The 21932-nt window shown below is 43.1% G+C and overlaps 1 protein-coding gene across 1 annotated transcript in view; it reads right to left on the bottom strand.

Moving 5' to 3' along the window:
- Positions 1 to 21932, bottom strand: part of LOC126354983 (membrane-bound alkaline phosphatase-like) — a 151358-nt gene that overhangs the window by 94053 nt on the left and 35373 nt on the right. The window contains exons 2-3 of the mRNA XM_050005069.1: positions 16971 to 17042; positions 3118 to 3338 (exon numbers count right to left, since the gene is read on the bottom strand). Coding sequence (XP_049861026.1) covers positions 3118 to 3338; positions 16971 to 17042 — 293 coding nt within the window. The remainder of the gene's footprint in view (positions 1 to 3117; positions 3339 to 16970; positions 17043 to 21932) is intronic.

Raw genomic sequence — 21932 nt, 5'->3', positions numbered from 1 at the left:
GATATGGCTGCCCATATCATCACCGAATTCTCGCCATATTTCACTCTTGGGACGCAAACTCGATCAGAAGTTGGAAATAGTGTGAAATGAGGCACATCCGATCAAATCTCTTTCTTCCATTGCTCCATAGTCCAGATTTTAGGGCTTCGGCACCAAGTTCTCATGTCACGCGCATTTGCATTACTAATGAGTGGTTTCGGAATTCCAACTCCCCCTTCAGTTTCTTGTTTATGTAGCTCGATTCGTGTTGCACTTTGTGCTGACAGAGGCAAGTTCTGCAGTAATGTTCGCACGTGTCGTTCTCTCATTTCTAGTCTCAATCCTCTTCACTGACCGTGCCTCACAGTCGCTCAACAAACACTTCCATCCGCATTGTCACTTAGAGCGTGATGATTCACCGCTTTTCTTGAATGTGCCTCTTGAAACACCGAGCACTAAGGATACTTTGGTTAAGGGAGCAACCATCACACGAACACCAATAATTTTCTCAAGTTCGTACTCACTTCGCTTCGACATAATGCACTCACAACCTCACGGAACACACTTCTGATCACGAGTAACATTTGCTACATGTTAAGGACGATGTACAGGTGCCGTTCATGGTGAAAGACAATAGTGCGAATGGCAGGCCTGGCTAGCATCTGAATTTATGTTCATGCATGCTCTTGTCTACATCTTCATCCATACTCCGCAAGCTACCTTACGGCGTGTGGTGGAAGGTACCTTGAGTACCTTTATCGGTTCTCACTTCTATTCCCGTGTCGTATTGTTCTTGGAAAGAAAGATGCTCGGTATGCCTCTGTGTGGGCTCTGATCTCTCTGATTTTATCCTCATGGTCTCTTCACGAGATATACGTAGGATGGAGCAATATACTTTTTGACTCCTCGGTGAAGGCATGTTCTCGAAACTTCAACAAAAATCCGTACCGAGCTACTAAGCGTCTCTCTTGCAGAGTCTTCCACTGGAGTTTATCATCTCCGTAACGCTCTCGAGATTACTAATTGATCCTGTAAAGAAGCGCGCTGCTCTCCGTTGGATCTTCTCTATATCTTCTATCAACCGTATCTGGTACGGATCCCACACTGGTGAGCATTAGCCAAGCAGTGGGCGAACAAGTATGCTGCAACCTACTTCGTTTCTTTTCGGACTGCATATACTTAGGATTCTTCCAATCAATCTCAGACTGGCATCTGCTTTACCGATGATTAATTTTATATGGCCATTCCATTTTGAATCGGTCCTAGTGCCTACCCCCAGATAGTTTATGGAATTAATTACTTCCTGTTGCTGACCTGCTATATTGTAGCTAAATGATAAAGGATCTTTCGCAGCACATTACATTTGTCTACATTGGGATTAAATTGCCATTCCCTGCACCATGTGTCAATTCGTTGCAGATCCTCCTGCATTTCGGTACAATTTTCCATTGCCATAACCTCTCGATATACTACAGCATCATCCGCAAAAAGCCTCAGAGAACTTCCGATGTTGTCCACATGGTCTCGGCCCTACGACACTCTCCTGCGGCACACCTGAAATCCTCTTACTTCGGAAGACTTCTCTCCATTGCTGTGTTGTGTTATCCTGTCGCCGTGTTTGTATATTTATGCCCAACCTCTGTATTACGTCCAACACGAGAATTAACAATTATTATCCGTTTCATTTTTCTGTTGTGAAATAGTGCAACACGTATTTATTTTGCGACAGTGTCCTCCTCTGCTGTATCAAAATTCTGAACTGCTGTTTCTTACTGTACAGATTTTCCAAATGGTCTTGCCATTTATATGCCCCATATGATATCGTGCACACTTTTATTTATCCAAAATTACTGACGATATTCGTCTACGCCGTATCATTTATCCGATGGTCGTAATTTTCTCAGACTCGTAACAATCCTGTCTCGTCATTTTTCGGTTATCTTCCCTCGCATTTCGTTTCCGCAAGGTATATAAACCACTTCTGAGCAACCTGTAGCACTGTTAATCCTGGTTAATCGTTTGTACAGATATATTTACTTTTCTCATCAATGATTTAGAGTCACGTCTTGTGAGAGTCTCACTGGAACTATGGGAGTCAGTATTACTCCTTTCGTTATCACATTCCTCAGTAATTTGAATTAATCCTTGGATAATTGACATTTCATTTCGTCCCACTCTACGCAGCAATTGTCGGGAACGTGATCTCATGCTGGCCACAAGGTTGGTAAGGAGTTGTTGTGGCAAGGCTGAGCATTCCTTCACCAGCGCTCTTGACACCTGATGGATGGTCACTGATACAAGTAGGCGTACCGCAGTACCTTCCGCAACGCGTGCCAGCCGGAGTGGCCGAGCGGTTCTAGGTGATTAACTCTGGAACAGCGTGACCGCTATTGTCGCAGGTTCGAATCCTGCCCCGGGCATGAATGTGTGTGACGTCCTTTGGTTAGTTAGGTTTAAGTAATTCTAAGTTCTAGGGAACTGATGAACTCAAAAGTTAAGTCCTATAGTGCTCAGGACCATTTGGACCCCAACGCGTTCAGCAGGTGCTCAATAGGATTTAGATCGGGAGAAAGCAGACAAGTCAATTTGCTCCGTATCCTCTCGTTCCAAGACGTACTCCACCTGCGCAGTTCGATGCGGTCACGCAGTGTCTTCCATGAAAATGAAATCAGGGCCGAATGCACGCCTGGAAAGGAGCACAAGGCAAAGGAATACGGTGTCACTGTAACGTGAAGCAATGGGTCCGCTGTGCCCATCCAACCTAATATTTCTCCACACCATAACACCTCGACCAACACAACGATCGTGTTCGACAGTACTGGACGATCCTCATGTGACGTGAGGTAGAAACACTATGCGTCCATGAACGTAGATGGTAATATTTGTATTAATAGCTCTGAAATAATTGTATCAGAAAATGCAGTTATTTTCTATAGCCCTTGGATGCGATTAAACAAAAGAAGCCAAATAGTTAAAACCCTGTAAAAAAGACTATCTGTTTCTTAACCGTTGCCAGAGTCCATTACCAGAAATTTCACATGTGATTTGGCACAAAAGCAAGTGATCTTCATCACGCAGTGTACTGCCGATATGAATTAAGTGGTAACTGACTGCGCTCCGTTACTTGGCCCTGTTCACCTTTGACAGTCCGGTATACGGAAATTTCTCGAAGCTGAGCTGCGCCTGTTCTCCTGTAGTATTGGAGCGCTGTCCCAGCAGGATCCTCGCCGCAGTCATGGTGGGGATGGACATGCCGTCGCCCAGGAACATGATGACGTTCTTGGCGTGCCCCATAAGCCGCTGCTGGCGCAGTGTGTCTAAAAGCGTCGCTTGCGCTTGCTCGTGCCAGTAGGCCGCATCTGGAAGACAGTAATACCGAAATTTACAGTCGTCTCATTATTTCAGTGTAGCGGCAGCCGCCGAGCCGAGATGACGCAGAGCAGAGCAGCAGCAGCACTTGTGTGATAAACTGTAAATTAACTTAGTCTTTGTTTTTCGTTCGCGTGCTTTTGCAAAGAAGTGAACTGAATGTGTGTACACTCCTGGAAATGGAAAAAAAGAACACATTGACACCGGTGTGTCAGACCCACCATACTTGCTCCGGACACTGCGAGAGGGCTGTACAAGCAATGATAACACGCACGGCACAGCGGACACACCAGGAACCACGGTGTTGGCCGTCGAATGGCGCTAGCTGCGCAGCATTTGTGCACCGCCGCCGTCAGTGTCAGCCAGTTTGCCATGGCATACGGAGCTCCATCGCAGTCTTTAACACTCGTAGCGTGGACGTGAACCGTATGTGCAGTTGACGGACTTTGAGCGAGGGCGTATAGTGGGCATGCGGGAGACCGGGTGGACGTACCGCCGAATTGCTCAACACGTGGGGCGTGAGGTCTCCACAGTACATCGATGTTGTCGCCAGTGGTCGGCGGAAGCTGCACGTGCCCGTCGACATGGGACCGGACCGCAGCGACGCACGGATGCACGCTAAGACCGTAGGATCCTACACAGTGCCGTAGGGGACCGCACCGCCACTTCCCAGCAAATTATTGACACTGTTGCTCCTGGGGTATCGGCGAGGACCATTCGCAACCGTCTCCATGAAGCTGGGCTAAGGTCCCGCACACCGTTAGGCCGTCTCTTCCGCTCACGCCCCAAAATCGTGCAGCCCGCCTCCAGTGGTGTCGCGATAGGCGTGAATGGAGGGACGTATGGAGACGTGTCGTCTTCAGCGATGAGAGTCGTTTCTGCCTTGGTGCCAATGATGGTCGTATGCGTGTTTGGCGCCGTGCAGGTGAGCGCCACAATCAGGACTGCATACAACCGAGGCACACAGGGCCAACACCCGGCATCATGGTGTGGGGAGCGATCTCCTACAATGGCCGTACACCTCTGGTGATCGTCGATGGGACACTGAATAGTGCACGGTACATCCAAACCGTCATCGAACCCATCGTTCTACCATTCCTAGACCGGCAAGGGAACTTGCTGTTCCAACAGGACAATGCACGTCCGCATGTATCCCGTGCCACCCAACGTGCTCTAGATGGTGTAAGTCAACTACCCTGGCCAGCAAGATCTCCGGATCTGTCCCCCATTGAGCATGTTTGGGACTGGATGAAGCGTCGTCTCACGCGGTCTGCACGTCCAGCACGAACGCTGGTCCAACTGAGGGGCCAGATGGAAATGGCATGGCAAGCCGTTCCACAGGACTACATCCAGCATCTCTACGATCGTCTCCATGGGAGAATAGCAGCCTGCATTGCTGCGAAAGGTGGATACACACTGTACTAGGGGCGACATTGTGCATGCTCTGTTGCCTGTGTCTATGGGCCTGTGGTTCTGTCAGTGTGATCATGTGATGTATCTGACCCCAGGAATGTGTCAATAAAGTTTCCCCTTCCCCTGACAATGAATTCACGGTGTTCTTATTTAAATTTCCAGGAGTGTATTTTACTGTGTAGACTAGTGGTTAGAAAATTAATGGCAATTTTTGTTTTTGCATGTCTCTTATGAACATCCTTGTGTAGCGCGGCTTCCTAGTGTAAATTTTCCTTGTAGAGAAGATTACTTCTGTTTAATAGCTTGCGGTCTCAGAGTTCAGTGAGAAGTCTGCACACCAACTTATTTTATTCTCCTTTGGTATATTTTCAAACTCAGTAGCTCTATCTGAGGTCTTATATCTATTTCACTCACAGTGGGATATGGCCGAGACCTCCTAGGTCAGGATCTGTAGTCGTAGTGTGCTTCAGTCAGTGCTCGCTGAGTACCATTAGTAATTTTCCTGATCATACCTGCCGGCATGTGTAACCGACGAGCGGTTCTAGGCGCTTCAGTCAGGAACCGTGAGACCACTAAGGTCGCAGGTTCGAATCCTGCCTCGGGCATTGATGTGTGTGATGTCCTTAAGGTAATTAGGTTTAAGTAGTTCTAAGTTCTAGGGGACTGATGACCTCAGATGTTAAGTCCCATAGTGCTCAGAGCCATTTGAACCAACCTGATCATACCGTTGTAACAGGGGGGATTTCCACTTGCCAGGTATAGATTGGGAGTGTTATGCCATCAAAACTGGTGCCAGAGACAGCGAATCGTGTGGTATTATTCTGGATGTCTTGTCCGAAAATTTCCTTAAGCATATAGAGAACAAACTAGTGAAAGTAACGTCTTGGGCCTCCTGGTCACAAACAGACCTGAATTTATCGAATCAGTTAACGTAAGGGAGGGATCATAAGGCTGTGACAGCATCTATGACGACGGGTCCTACAAAGAATGTTAAGAAAGGTAGGAAGACATATTTGCTCAGCAAGGGTGACAAGATACAAATTTCAGAATATCTCAGTAGTCAGCTTCAAATATTCTGTGATGAGGACGAAGATGTGGAGAACAAATGGAAAAGAATTCAAAGTCATCGTTCAATGTACCATAGACAAGTATGTTTTTAGTAAGGTTTAAAGGGATGTGAAAGATCCACCATGGTTTAATAGCCGTGTTAGAAAAGCACTACGTATACAAAGAGCACTTCATCTCAGATTCACGAGAAGTAAAAACGTGGCTGACGAACAAAAGCTGAACGAAGCGAAAATGAGCTAAGGAGAGCAATGAGAGAAACGTTCAATGATTTCAAAAGTAAGACGTTGACAACCGACCTGATTAAAACCCGTAACGGATTTTGCTCTTATGTAAATATCAGTAAGTGGGTCAACATCATGTATTCATTCTCTCAGCGACCACACCGGCACCGAAACGGAAGTGCAAGGCCGAAATACTTAATTCGGTCTTCCTAAGTTGTACCACCGCGTTAGATCGTAACATTGTCTCTCCCTTCAACCGTCGTGCGAACGTCTAAATGGCAGATATTGAGATAACCCACCGCGGAATTGAAAAGCATCTACAATCTTTTAATAGTGGAAAGGCTTCAGAACCACAAGATTCTGTTAAGTTTATGCGAAAGACCTTGCTTCCCTTCTAACAGTAATTCATCGTAGATCGTTTGAGAAACTAAAGGTACCACCGACTGGAAAAAAGCACAGGTGTTTCCCGTTTTTAAGAAAGGCCGTAAGACAGATCCACAAACTTCTAGACCTATATCGTTGACGTCAATCTGTTGCTGAATTATGGAGTTCCACAGTGAAGTGTGATGGGACCGCTGCTATTCACAATATATATAAATGATAGAGTAGCAAGCGTGGGATTCTTTTTAAGGCTATTCGCAGATGATGCTGTTGTTTATACCGAAGTAGCAACGCCAGAAGATAGTAAGAATTTGCAGAACGACCTGCAGAGGTCTGATGAATAGTGCAGTCTCTGGCAGTCGACCCTGAACGTAAATAAATGTAACGTATTGTGCATGATTAGGAAAAGAAATACAGTACTGTACAGCTACACTACTGATGACAAAGATATGGAGACAGAGTCTGCCGTAAAATATCTAGGTTTAGCTATCCAGTGACGTTTAGTAAAATGACCATATAAAACATATAGGGGGTAAAGCAGACAGAAGACTCAGATTCAACGGAAGAATCTTAAGGAAATGTAATACCTTCATGAAAGAAGTGGCTTATAAGGCACTTGTTCGCCCAATTCTTGAGTATTGTTATTCTATCTGGGATCCATATGAGGTAGAACTGATAGGGGAGAGTGAGTAGATCCAACGAAGAGCGGCGCGTTTCGTCACGGATTCGTTTAGCTGGCGAATGAGCGTTTCGGAGATGCTAAATAAACTCCACTGGCAGATGTTACAAGAGAGACGTTGCGCATCTCGGAGAGATTTACTATTGAAATTTCGGGAAAGCACTTTTCAGAAAAAGTCAGACTACATATTAATTCCCCCCCACATACATCTCGTGTATTGACCACGAGGAGAAAATTCGAGAAATTAGAGCCAATACAGAGGCTTCCCGACAATCATTCTTCCCATGGACTATTCGCTTGTGGAGCAGGTTTGGAGGAATCAGATAGTGGTACCAAAAGTACCTTCCACTACATACCATTAGATGGCTTGCGGAGTATGATGTAGATGTAGATGTAAATGAATGGTTCAATTTACGCTGAAAAGAGGGAAAAACCCCTACATTACAACGCAACTCGTCTGCAGTTGCAATAGTGAGTAATGTAACAAAACTACTTTGACTCAGTGGCGCTCGACCTACTGTTTCACCTAGTGGATTTCACTACTTCTTTATGTGACATAAGCTTCCCCATATGGTCCAAATCAGGACACAATCTTTTCTATTACATGTCGTGTGGTCTATAAATATCTATATTTTGGCTTCTGTAATACGAATACTGCGGTTTTTTGGGGATGAACAGAAAATCATTGTAATTGAACACTAAACACTTTTTTCAACAGCCTGGACATTAAATCAAATGAAACTTCTTCTTTCTGTATGTCCATACTTTTGACGGGAGTTCTAGGGACGATGGCCATTTCTATCGTCAGAAAATAAAACGCCTACAGCCGTCTTTATGATTTCATTTATTTTGTTCCAACCATCAACTGCCAACTGCAGTTTGTGGTTACAGTGTTGACATCTAAATTTTTAGATTATTTGCATATCCAGTTATAATGACCACTGATGCTGTATATACAGGGATCGTATCAACCCGTCAAGCATCAACTACAGGCTGAAGATGGCACACTGAAGTGTCGTAACTAGTTGCAACGTAATAAATAAAATCATAAGGATGGCTGTAGGCGTTTTATTTTTTGACAAAACTTCTTATGTCTCAAATGGAACATTATATAAAAATGTGATTCGGTCATAAGTATAGAGAATTAGAGAAATGTCGTTTGCATATCTTCAAATGGTTCAAATGTATCTGAGCACTATGGGACTTAATATCTGAGCTCATGCCCCCCCCCCCCCCCCCCCCCTAGAACGTAGATCTACTTTAACCTAACTAACCTAAGGACATCAGACACATCCACGCCCGAGGCAGGATTCGAACCTGCGACCGTTGCGGTCAGGCAGTTCCAGACTGAAGTGCCTATAGCCAATCGGCCACACCGGACGGCGGCATATCGTCATCAGATAAAACGTCGCCCTTAGGCATAATACTATGGATTCCATATTAAAGTGCAAATTTCTTTAAACACTCACCGGACAGCAGTGTAAACGGATGTGGAAATTTGCGGAAAATGCATATTTAAACTGGTCAAATTACACGTGTCAGATTAGCATTGTTGTTTATATTTGATTCTTGGGTACTAACAACTCTGCAGATTAAAATTTTCCAACAGTGTGTAAATGCTACAATAATCTGTGCATTCTTTATAACGGAAGTGCAATATTTTGTGATGAACTGATTTCAGAGGTGTAGTCACTCATTTTCCAGTACTTTATAGCACTTCCAACTGAATGTAAATGAAGCTTAGAGCAAAAAACTAACTCAGGTAGTTGCTACTAAATACGTAACTAGGACATGAGTGATATGGTAGTAGGAAGATCAGTAATTTTATAAATCCATGATTCTGTTATTTACTAAACTATGCGTAAATAGGAGGGAAGACGATATGATCATATTGGAACAAATTGAAATCGGTGCATCTAAGGATGGATCAGCAGGATCATTTTACAAAGCAGATTATTTCCCGCTATCTTACTTTATATGCATTCCTGTTTCAAGTATTACGGTATATATGAAATTTATGCTAACTTTCTTTTCAATGTTCTGATTTTAAATTTCCTGCATCAAGCGCATAGTACGCAACTACTCAACATGTTAGGAAGAAATTCCCTCCTCAAAAATTTGTTACTCAGGTCATGAAGCTTATTGTTCTGATTGCGACGAGCTAATTAGTTTCATCAGAAATGGTGGTAATCAACATTTATTGAACTTATAAAATTTCGTACATCGGGCCATAGGGAAAATCTTATGAGCTAATAGGCGAAACCAGACTTAAATAGTGCAGGAGCTATTGTAGTTTAAAGATTTCACATGGTTCAAACATTCAGTGCCAATTATAGCCAAACCACAGTAAATTTCCGGGATGTTTTGACATACATTCGATTGGCTTCTTTTTCTGAATTAATTGACACTCGTATTAATGAGCACAAGGCCCTAATTAAAAATTACTACATTTTGAATAATTAAATTTTAACGATCCTGAATGGATTCAATGTTCTTAAATCTGGGATTCGCGTTGCATAGGCACATGTTTATGCTACTTGCTTCATTAGCTGCCGCTCATACCAAATAATATGTAAACAAAATACACTCCTGGAAACTGAAATAAGAACACCGTGAATTCATTGTCCCAGGAAGGGGAAACTTTATTGACACATTCCTGGGGTCAGATACATCACATGATCACACTGACAGAACCACAGGCACATAGACACAGGCAACAGAGCATGCACAATGTCGCCACTAGTACAGTGTATATCCACCTTTCGCAGCAATGCAGGCTGCTATTCTCCCATGGAGACGATCGTAGAGATGCTGGATGTAGTCTTGTGGAACAGTTTGCCATGCCATTTCCACCTGGCGCCTCAGTTGGACCAGCGTTCGTGCTGGACGTGCAGACCGCGTGAGACGACGCTTCATCCAGTCCCAAACATGTTCAATGGGGTAGAGATCCGGAGATCTTGCTGGCCATGGTAGTTGACTTACACCTTCTAGAGCACGTTGGGTGGCACGGGATACATGCGGACGTGCATTGTCCTGTTGGAACGGCAAGTTCCTTTGCCGGTCTAGGAATGGTAGAACGATGGGTTCGATGACGGTTTGGATGTACCGTGCACTATTCAGTGTCCCCTCGACGATCACCAGAGGTTTACGGCCAGTGTAGGAGATCGCTCCCCACACCATGATGCCGGGTGTTGGCCCTGTGTGCCTCGGTCGTATGCAGTCCTGATTGTGGCGCTCACCTGCACGGCGCCAAACACGCACACGACCATCATTGGCACCAAGGCAGAAGCGACTCTCATCGCTGAAGACGACACGTCTCCATTCGTCGCTCCATTCACGCCTGTCGCGACACCACTGGAGGCGGGCTGCACGATGTTGGGACGTGAGCGGAAGACAGCCTAACGGTGTGCGGGACCGTAGCCCAGCTTCATGGAGACGGTTGCGAATGGTCCTCGCCGATACCCCAGGAGCAACAGTGTCCCTAATTTGCTGGGAAGTGGCGGTGCGGTCCCCTACGGCACTGCGTAGGATCCTACGGTCTTGGCGTGCATCCGTGCGTCGCTGCGGTCCGGTCCCAGGTCGACGGGCACGCGCACCTTCCGCCGACCACTGGCGACAACATCGATGTACTGTGGAGACCTCACGCCCCACGTGTTGACCAATTCGGCGGTACGTCCACCCGGCCTCCCGCATGCCCACTATACGCCCTCGCTCACAGTCCGTCAACTACACATACGGTTCACGTCCACGCTGTCGCGGCATGCTACCACTGTTAAAGACTGCGATGGAGCTCCGTATGCCATGGCAAACTGGCTGACACTGACGGCGGCGGTGCACAGATGCTGCGCAGCTAGCGCCATTCGACGGCCAACACCGCGGTTCCTGGTGTGTCCGCTGTGCCGTGCGTGTGATCATTGCTTGTACAGCCCTCTCGCAGTGTCCGGAGCAAGTATGGTGGGTCTGACACACCGGTATCAATGTGTTCTTTTTTCCTTTTCCAGGAGTGTATAATATCAATATTGTGTGCCAAAGAAAGGCAAACATTCATTCCTATGGAGTTGATAAACTATTAGAAATATAAAAAATTGAACAGTATTCTGGATCGAGTCTTTATAAGTCCAAAGCCCAAGTAATTTCAATCAGTCTGTTCATTCTACTCCTAGCCTTCGTGTGGTACAATTTCAGTCTTGTACTTTAGTCCAGTGACTTTGTTTTTTTTTCTTCATTGCGGGTGAAGCTAATTATGATCACTTCCTCTATACTGTATTTACTTTTACTTCTGCAGAGATAACTATGAAGTTACCCAAATGTCCGTACTATGAAACTGTGTACAAAGACTAATAGGTAGGTTGTTCAGGATGAAATTAGCGATTGATAAACTTAAAATTCATTTTAAGGATAAATCCTACAACAGCACTTTCAGGTGGTATAAGAAAACTGCGCAGCTACCAAGGCTTATTTCATAACAGGTGACATCGGGTACATAACATTCCGAAATATATCTCTTTGTGTTTAGGAATAAATTAATTTACAAAATTTCGATTTTGAATCTTACTAAAAATTTTAAAAATGAAGTAGGTGCTAAAATGTTAAAGGCACGGAAATGCAGGCGTATTTCTTCTCGGAAATAGTGACGGTTTAGAGAAGTTTGACTCTAGAACAGAATAACTTATTATCTCCTATTGCGAGGAAGACTTGCTGCTTTTTTACATTTCATCAAGTGCTGAGCCTTTCAATTCTGTATAGAAAATGCCGGGTTGCGATATCTGTAGGGGGTTAGCATTTGGCGAGACGTAACCGAATACCAGTACAATTCTTATCGATCTAAAAATTCTCGTAGAAAGTGCCTTTACTGTCGGAAAGGCTACTAGAACGCTAGTTCTCCAAGCGAGCGAGGGTGGCGCAGTGGTTGGCACACCGGACTTCCATCCGAGACGACGGCGGTTAACCCGCATGCGGCTATCCAGACTTAAATATTACGAGATTTCCCTACAGCGCTTCAGGGAAATGTCGGGATGTTTCCTTTTAAAGGGCACATTCGATTTACTTCCCCATCCTTACTACCAACAGAGCTTGTACTCCATCTTTAATGACCTCGATATCGAGGGGAAGTTACAGCCCAATGTTCCTTTCTTTATCTTTCCAATATTACACACTAACACACATGACACACGTGATCAGAGTAATATCGCTTCAGTGCGTACCAACCCATCTAACTTCTTTCTCTTTGAGATTCATCCTACAGGGTGACCATTATTGAACTATATGAGACAAAATCCTATTAACTTCTGAAAGGTTTGCGTTTGCTCGTTCAGACTATACGATTAACCGCGCGGATGATGGGAATTACTATGCTAAGGCATGGTTTGGTTTAGCGACATGGCTCACTTTCATTCGGATGGATTCGTCAATAAGCAAGACTGGGGCATTTGGATGATTGAGAATCCGCATGCCGCGTTCGAGATGTCTCTTCACCCTCAACGGGTGACTGTGTGGAGTGCATTGTCCAGTCACGGAATAATCGGTGCGAAATCCGTTGATGGCATAGTGACTACTGAACGCTACGTGAAGGTTTTGGAAGATTACTTCATCCCCATTATCCAAAGTTCCCCTTATTTCGATAGGATGTGGTTTAAGCAATACGGAGCTCGACCCCTCCGGAGCAGGAGAGTGTTTGAAGTCCTGGAGGGGCACTTTAGGAACCCAATACTGGCTCTAAGGTGCCCAAATGCCACTTGCATAGGCCTCGATTGGTTGCTGTATTCCCCGGACCTGAACACATGGTACTCTTCTTGTGGGCCTGTATTAAAGACAAGGAGTACAGCAATAACCCCAAAACAAAGAAAACAAAGTGCTGAGCTGAAAATAGCCATTCAGGAGTCATCGACAGCATCGATATTCTGACACTTCAGCGGGTCATGCAGAATTTCGCTATTCGTCGGTGCCACACCATCACCAATGATGGCAGGCCAACGAACATGTCATAACCTAATAACGAATATGAGTATTGACACTTACATGCAGGCCGGCGTGGCCGAGCGGTTCTAGGCGCTTCAGGTTCGAATCCTGCCTCGGGCATGGATGTGTGTGATGTTCTTAGGTTAGTTAGGTTTAAGTAGTTCTACGTTGTAGGGGACTGATGACCTCAGATGTTAAGTCCCATAGTGCTTGTAACTAATTTACCTTTCTTCATGTAATTCAGTAACTGTCACACTGTAGAATAACGAGGAGTAGTCATATTGTTCTGGATTTGGCATTGTTGGAGGTATCGGGACGCCCAAAACTCTTTTCGTTGCTACCCATTCCCTTCTGGGACGGAAATTGTGTACCGCATCTGTCTGGGTCTACAGTTGTGCTTGTGGCAGTCTGAGAACCTTTTCGAAGTGTTTATGGATCGTGTAACTGAGTCGGGACTTGGGAAAGAAATGAAAGTAAATTGGGAGTTTAACGTCCCGTCCTCATCGAGGTCATTTGTGAGGACGGGATCTTGGGGTACAAGCCTAGTATTCACGGATTCGGGAGCGGAAAACCGTCTAAAACTCACATGCATCGTCGATAATCTGCGGTGCCAATTCTATCTTCGACCGGCGCACCACCCTGAATCCCGAAACTTGCTCGCTATCGTTAGCGGCTATTCGAGTGGTTCAACAGAAATGACTTCTATGAGGTACTAATCATTCCAGTAGGCTAAAGTCTCCATTTTTGTCTGTTAATTTCTTTTCCTTATCGCAGCATGACCCTCGAATGAACTAGATGATTATACCTAGTGAGAAACGTGACACCTTTGCTTGCTTATATAATTTACAAAATTTCTAGACAGGTCTGCATGTTTTCTTAACTCCACATGTTTCGTTAACTCTCCGTAACATGATTAATATGGCCGACAGACTGTACCAGCTGGATTACTGTTGCGACAACTTCGTTATCGTTACAAACCCTCCAGCGCATTTTAACCTCCTTTTCCTAGCTCTTACAACTCTTACAGTTCTATTTTTAGTGGGGTTTGTGCTTTCTACCTTCGTAAAAGGGTCTTTTCCAGTTTAGAGGACAAATTACGATTTGCCATTTACTAATGATGTCTAGAATGTTCTCCAGTACATTGATATGACGGAAAAGCCGGCCAGTGTGGCCGAACGGTTTTAGGACCTTCAATCTGGAACCGCACTGCCGGTATGGTCGCAGGTTCGAATCCGGCCTCGGGCATGGATGAGTGTGATGTTCTTAGGTTAGTTAGGTTTAAATAGTTCTAAGTTCTAGGGGACTGTTGACCTCAGATGTTAAGTCCCATAGTGCTGGGAGCCATTTGAACCATTTGATATGACGGAAAAGTTTTTAAGATATATGCTTTCAATTATTTATGTGCATTGGACTCTTCTCAGCAGCAGATGTCGAACACAACTTTGAGATTAATGCAGAAGTAATACGTACCACAGTGGATTTATCTTTTGTACCGCGAGAAGGTCTCCCAGCCCTCATGAAACACTAATAACGCCAAACATTCCAAATAAGACCTCGTTGTCTTTGTTGTCCAGTTGAACTAACATAAAGCTCTCGGATTTAATGCACATTCACTTCGTATAAATCGTGCGACATTGGATTAAGTATCATTCCTTTCATCTTCCAGCGAAGTGACCAGACAGTGTCTTGCTTACCCGTTTCTGACATAATTAGGACTACGAATTAGGACTACCATTGTTAACATAACAATGATCCTTAAGAAATACGATGTTAGAGCAAGCCTCCAACCACGCAGAAGATTAGGGATATAGATGCCTGAACTAAGGACTCAGTGGAACTGCAGACGCATCGTGTCTTCAGCTTTTTGTGTGAGTTACTGTAAGTCAGGCAGACAACGCTGCGTTCAGCAACTCTTCTTGGAGTAGGCCATTTACTTTCATCTGGGACAGAAAGAATTATTTTTAGAAGCTGGGCACGGCTTGCCTCATTAATTTGGATAGTGTCTGCCATCTATGCCATACTTGTGACCCGTTAATGGCCACACTAAACTGCGATTGCTCCCAGCCGAGAGACATCCACATGCCATGAGTGATGCAGTCCGACCGCCCACACTTGGACTCGCCTCACCATGTTGCGACACCTACATAATGATCACGAGGACGCCTCCTCAGCACATCAACAAGTGACAAAGGCCGAGGGACACCTCTTAATAGCATGTCGGACCTTCTTTTGTCCGGCTTAGTGCACAAACTCGACGTGGCATGGACCCAAAGAGTCTTAGGAAGTCGCATACAGAAACACTGAGCCATGTAACCTCTACACCCATAACTGCAAAAATTGCAGGACTTTGTGCATGAACCGATCTCCCGGTTACGTCCCATAAATGTTCGATGGATGGCAAAATCATTCGCTGTAACTGTCCAGAATGGTCTTCAGACCACAATACTGACCCAGTGAGATTGTGCATTGTCATCCATAAAAATGTCGTCATCGTTTCGGGACACGAATGTAAGGAAAATATATCTGTATAGGTGCATAAGCATTTCCAGTCAGTGATTAGTTCCGTAGGACCAGATGAACCCTTCCATTACATGTAAACGTAGCCAGCATCTGCTTGCACTGTAGCTTGTTGACAACTTATGTTAGTGGCCTCGTGCACTCTCCGCCACACTCGAACCCTACCATCAGCTCTTACCAACTGAAATTGGGACTCATCTGATCAGGCCACGGTTTTCCAGTCGTCTGTGGGCCAACCGATATGGTCACGGGCCCAGGAGAGGCACTGGAGGGGTCGTTGTGCTGTGTGCAAAGGCATTGTTTAGGTTGTATGCCACCATAGGCCAATAACGCCTAAGTTCGCCATACAATTCTAATGGTTACGTTCGCGCGTACGTCCCACATTGATTTCTACAGTTTTTTCTCACAGTGTTGCTTGGCTCTTAGCACTGACTACCTTACGCAAACGCCGCTGTCCTCGGTCGTTAAGTGAAGGTTGTCGGCCACTTCGTTGTCCATGGTGAGCGGTAATGCCTGAAATGTGCAAATCTGCTACTCTCGACTCATTCTTGAAACTTTCGATCACGTAATACTGAATTCCCTAAGGATTTATGAAACTGAATGTCCAATGGGCTAGATTCAACTACCATTCAGCGTTCAAAGTCTGTTATTACTCGTCGAGCAGCCACAATCGCGTCGGAAACCTTTTCACATGAATCACCTGAGGACAATTGACAGCTCCCTAAACCCGTTGTTCTTTTATAGCTTGTGTACGCGATACTGACGCCATCTCTTAATGTCCATATCGCTATCCTAGACCTTTTGTCACCTCAGCATATACATCAGCCAATATTTTCTCTGATCTAGATGTATTACTCTTTCGATAGCTTTTCCCTCAAGCATTACACTTCTGCCGATTTCTAGTTTTATCTAACTTTCCACAGCCATATTATGTTATGTCACAAATGTGTAATGGGTATTACACTGTCCTCTGCAGCTACGCAAAACTGTGTAGGGCGAGGCGAAAGAAAGTGAATAATACCTTTCTGTTACACCCCTGAGATATTTAGTGCGATCCTCCACCCATAATCCCAAAGGCGCAATCTAAACCTGTCAGATCGAAGATTGTTGTTATACAGTCAAACTGTTGCAGTCTCGGTCATCATTTACTGTTGACTTAGATTATCAACGTGTTGGATGCGTCTCCAGTATTCATAACAGGACGGCACATTGAGGCCCTCGTCATCTGTTACCTCCATTCCCATTAATAAGTAAAAAAAAAGACGTGGAATTAATTGACATCTCCACTTCGGCATTGTCTAGAAACCCGTTAGTTGTGAACTCTCAGCAGCTTATAGCACCTTGACATTGTTTCAAAACTGAACTTACGTCTGATGCGTGCTTACCTTTTTCGGCCTCATTCTCGGTTGCAATTCGGTATCGCGATGAAGGCGATGGGTGACGAGGATGCAGCTCATCTGTAACGTGAAAATACAGAGTCATATTACGTAGATCACGCTCTTACACAAATTTTTAGTTCATTCCTTAATGTCTAGAAAACGATATCCGCTTTCACACAACTGATGGTGGAAAAATTATGTTCGAGTATCCGTCAAAAGAGACCAAAAATGGAACGAACACATAAGGTTAATTGTACGAAAGTAGGTCCCTGACTGAGATTCATTGCAAGAATCTTAAGGAAATCAACGGAATAGTGACCTAAAAAACTCCTTGCTGAGCGATTCTTAACTATTAAAGTTGACGAACTTTAGAGACTGGATCGAGAGAGGTGACAAGAAAATTCTAAGACCAGCGTAGAATTTTATCACGTTGTCGGCTAGAAAGAATTTTATGGCGTCCAGTGACAGAGGTTTCGTGGTTGAAATTGAATCGCACATTGAATGAAACGACAACAATGGGAAAATAGGAGAAATTGTCATTTATGTGGAGACATTTTACACTGATGATAGCGCCTCTGACCAGTAATCAAAACATTCGTGGTCGGGGATCGAACACTGCCACTGGTTAAATTTTTATGTAAGACCGTCAGCAGTGGGGACGACGGCTTACGTTACAAGGAGTAACGCTTATGCTGTCAGCGACCTGGCCGAAGATGGCGGATGAGCGAACGGAGTTCCTGGGCAACCTTCGCCCTATGGATGGTAAATTGTCCCTAAAAGGCAAAAGAATCAGCAGTGGTTAACGCCACGAGAGTCATAGGGGCAATGGAAGCCACTGCAATAAAGACACATAATGTGTATCTACACGTTGGTATATAGTTGAAACAAGTCTCAGTATCGTCTCTATATTTACATAAGATTTCGGATTAATTCCTCTTTCGGAGCTCCGGGATGAGACTGCCAACGCGGAGGTGAGTAAGAAGAAAAATTGAATCACCAATGAAAAGGTAACACTTGTAAGACGTATTTATTTCTATTGTCTATTGTGAAACCACAATTTATGAAAGATGTTTATATTTTACGAACAGGATTAAGTAGGAATAATTAATATTTGTCATGTTGGAAATACTGGTACTAGCAGGGAATGTCTGCACCAAAGTATTGTTGGTAGGAGAGACCGCACATTGATATAATTTTTAAAATGGCGGGAGAGACAGCGTATGGATACACTTTAAGAAAAGAGAGGGAAAGACCGCGCATTGATACAATTTTTAATGGCAGCAGGGATTGTCTGCACCAGAAAGCATTGTTGGCGGGAGAGACCGCACTTTAGCGTTCGTAGGAAGTCAGTAGTAAGCGAGATGTGAAGCGAGTCGGTAACAGATCTGAAGCAATTGGTTGAGAGGAGCGGTGTGCCTGCCAGCCACCAGCTATGATTAACAAGAGATTATAAACAGATGTACAGAGACATCTACTAACTATTATCATAAGAGGAACTAATATTATTGAATTATTTTATTTATTTAATTATTTATCTTACTTTTTTTAGAAGCTCAAGGCTACTGAAGGTATGTTGGCGCAGTGCTAGTTGTAATATTATTGTAAAAAAAGTAAGTCCCATCTGAACGTTTGTAAAATCATTTGACTCAGAATATAATTAATTTTTGACAGCTATATTGCATTACTGATTATCATTCATCCCCACATCCCAAAAACCATCAACGTAAAACTTTGCAAAATTTTATTGTTGTCAAGAGAAAGTTTAGCTATGAATTTTGTAACTTCAGTCAAATTACTAAAAGAATAACGTCAGCTTTGGTATTAAGAAATAAGGTCAGCTTTGGTAATAAATACAGCCACGTATTATGACAGCCCACCAGCATCTAGTAGAATATAGTAAAACAAAGTAAGTATATTCATGTCGCAGTTCGATGTAGCAGTCAGATGGCGATCCAGTAACAGTAAAAAACGTAAGGAACAGTTTTGGGTTATTGCAGGTAACAACTGAGTGCCAAGACGACGACATATTCTATGTTCCGTCGAAATAATCAGAAAATTACTTTTAATCAGCAACATTTAAATTTGTATGCGAAGATTGAGAAACAGAATTTCAAAGGGAAGTTTTCATTTGTTATTAAGCAAGAGATAGGCTTCATAGGTTATTGTAGAAGCGAAGGTTGCGTAACAAAAGAGGTATAGAGGAGACGGGGAGGTTTCACACTCCACAAGTCGTAGCGTGGAATGTTATTAATTTGTACAAGGCTGGTAAGCTAGAAAATCTGAAATAACTAATGCCAGGGTTCACACGAGTTATAGTGAGAATCCGTGAAGTATAATGGAAAGAAGGTAAGGATTGGAAATATTCACTCGAGCTATAGTGAAAATCAGTCAAGGATAATGGAAAGAAGGTGAGGGTTTCTGATGAGATTAATAGCAGTAGCAGCAGAAATTGGTATAAAGGGAGCAAAATGCGTTACGATTAAGACGGTAAGGTGGAAAGTGAGCCGCTGTGAATAGTTAAATGGTTGTTCTCATCGGAATCGACAGGAAACCAACAACAATAGTTACGATATACAGCTCGACATCACAAGCAGAAAAGGAAGAAGTCAGACAGAGTTTTCGAAAACAGGTATCAAACCGTAAGATGTACCACGGACCAGATATCGATTCAGATGACAATTTAGTAATGATGAAGAGTAGACTGAAGTTTAAGAGAACAGTTCGGAAGAACCATTGTGGAAGAAAGTGAAATACTGAAGTACTAACTAACGGCGAGAAAGGTGTTAAGTTCTCTTAGGCTGCAGAGATAGTGATAATGAATACCGCAATTGGCAGTTTAGTTGATGAAGAATGAACCTCTAAAAAGGGCTATCATAGAAGTTGGCCAATAAGATACAAGTACAAGGAAGAAGTCCTCGTTGACAGAAGAATTTCTTCAACTGATCGACGAAAGAAGGCAGTGCAGTTATTTTAAGGAAAAGACAGTAAAACAGCAGTACATCTCACTCAGAAATGAAATAAATGGGAGTTACAGAGAAGCCAAGGCGAAATAGGTGGAGGAAAACTGTACAAATTTCGAAAAATAAGTTATCGTTGGAATGACTCATACCATATTTATGTATCTCGTCTGCATCTGTGAACGATAGTGTGTACGACTAGGATGCGGGCTACTGACAAGGGGTATACATGGACGCCGGACGCCATCTCTTATTTGTGTAGCACAAGGGATATGCTCGATTCATTGGTGATAGTCAGGAGGTGCTTGTAGTTCCAAATGTTTTCGATCTAGTGGTGTTACATATGAGGACCGACTTTTTAAAAAGGTTAATTTTGTTCGTTTAATCTTTAAATCATGTATTATAATATGCTTGCACATTTGGAAATTTTATTCCTTCTGGAGGAATATGTATTAAGAGTGGTAGAACTTCAAAGACAATTTGTTCTCCATAATTTAATAGGAAGGTTGCATGTAGAACAAGCTCGCCGGTCCAACAGAGTATAAATAATTAGGGAATCTTGAGGTTTTGCGAGGGGAAAACACACTGCATTTACTCGAAGAAGTTTTAAGATATTTTAAGATGTTTTTAGAGATTGGAGATCCAGTTTGCTGTGAGAGGTGTGAACTCTGAATTGTATGTGTATGATTTCAGTGAAGGATTAGTGGTTAGACGTATCTAATGTGCCACAGTGGTTTAACAATGATAGGAAACAGATGTCTTTTATCAAGAACATAATTTGAGGAGACGTAAGAAAAATTAGTAGAGAAGAAACTTTCTTCTTTTTTTAATGCATCAAGGAAATTGAACTATCTATTGTTTTTGATAGTAAGATAAAGTTTTTTCAGCGTAAGTTTGAAACCAAATACTGTGAGTAGCTGAAATACAAAAGGGAAGACGAAAAATCATGATTGAAAGAAAAGAAGCTGAAACGAACAGGTATCGTTAGGCTTTTTGAAGTATGACCATTCACGCTCACTGAAATAGCAATTAAATGTGGAGGATTTTAACATTCTCAGAAGTGTTACAGAAGAGTACTCAACTAACTCCACATGTCTATCACTTTGCTTTTAAAAGAATTTGGTTCATTGTCGATTATTGATGATGGAGCTGCTTATAGATGAGACATTACGTATCCTTGTTTTGCACATTAATACATTGGCTGTCATGGTTTATTGATAATGTTCCGTGACAGAACATGTGTACTAAACAAGACAGTAGTTTAGTGTTCAGATACTGTTTCATGACACGAGTCAAGTTACTGTGCTTTTAGTTATTCTTGTTTTGTGCTGTACGCTGCCAGACTTGCCCTAATAATGAGTAGTTATGGTTGTGTAGCAAACATCAAACTGTTCATTACAACTTTGACTCTGAGAATGGTGTTTCCAGGTGTAACATTACAGGACATATTGGGACATATTGAAGTATTCGATACTGTAGACTTTTAGAGGATGTCGATACAGATATGCAAAATGTAAAGGGAAACTTTGGTGATGTTTAAATATTGTGCTGTGTCAATATTAGGTCATTTTGCACAGAAAGAACAAAAATAGAATTAATGTAAATATATATTAGTGTTAGTAACCTATTTTCATTCAGTTTTGTAATTATATTTCATTTTGTAAAAGAAAGACTCACTGTTTGCTGTAGCTCTGATTAATTGTATAAATTCTCAGTTTTGAGCTAAATTATTTCGTATAATATGGACAAGATACTTTTAAAAACTCACCAGCTAAAGAGAAAGTCTGTAAATGAACGTTTAATGCACACTTCTGGAACTTTCTATGGAGAAATTCTATATTATGATCGCAAAAATACGAAAACTTGTGAAAACTGTTTCATAACCTAATTTCGAAACACGATTTGTATCAAGAAATATTGCTAAACAGATTTATTTACGTTTTGAAACACGATTTAAATCGTTTTACATATAAATAGTTGTTCTAAATCACTCAAGAAATATCCAGAATCA

This window comes from Schistocerca gregaria, chromosome 3, assembly GCF_023897955.1.
Source record: "Schistocerca gregaria isolate iqSchGreg1 chromosome 3, iqSchGreg1.2, whole genome shotgun sequence".
Taxonomy (NCBI): Eukaryota; Metazoa; Arthropoda; class Insecta; order Orthoptera; family Acrididae; genus Schistocerca; species Schistocerca gregaria.
Note: the sequence above shows the minus strand (reverse complement) of the source record. Positions and strands in the feature narration are given on the sequence as shown.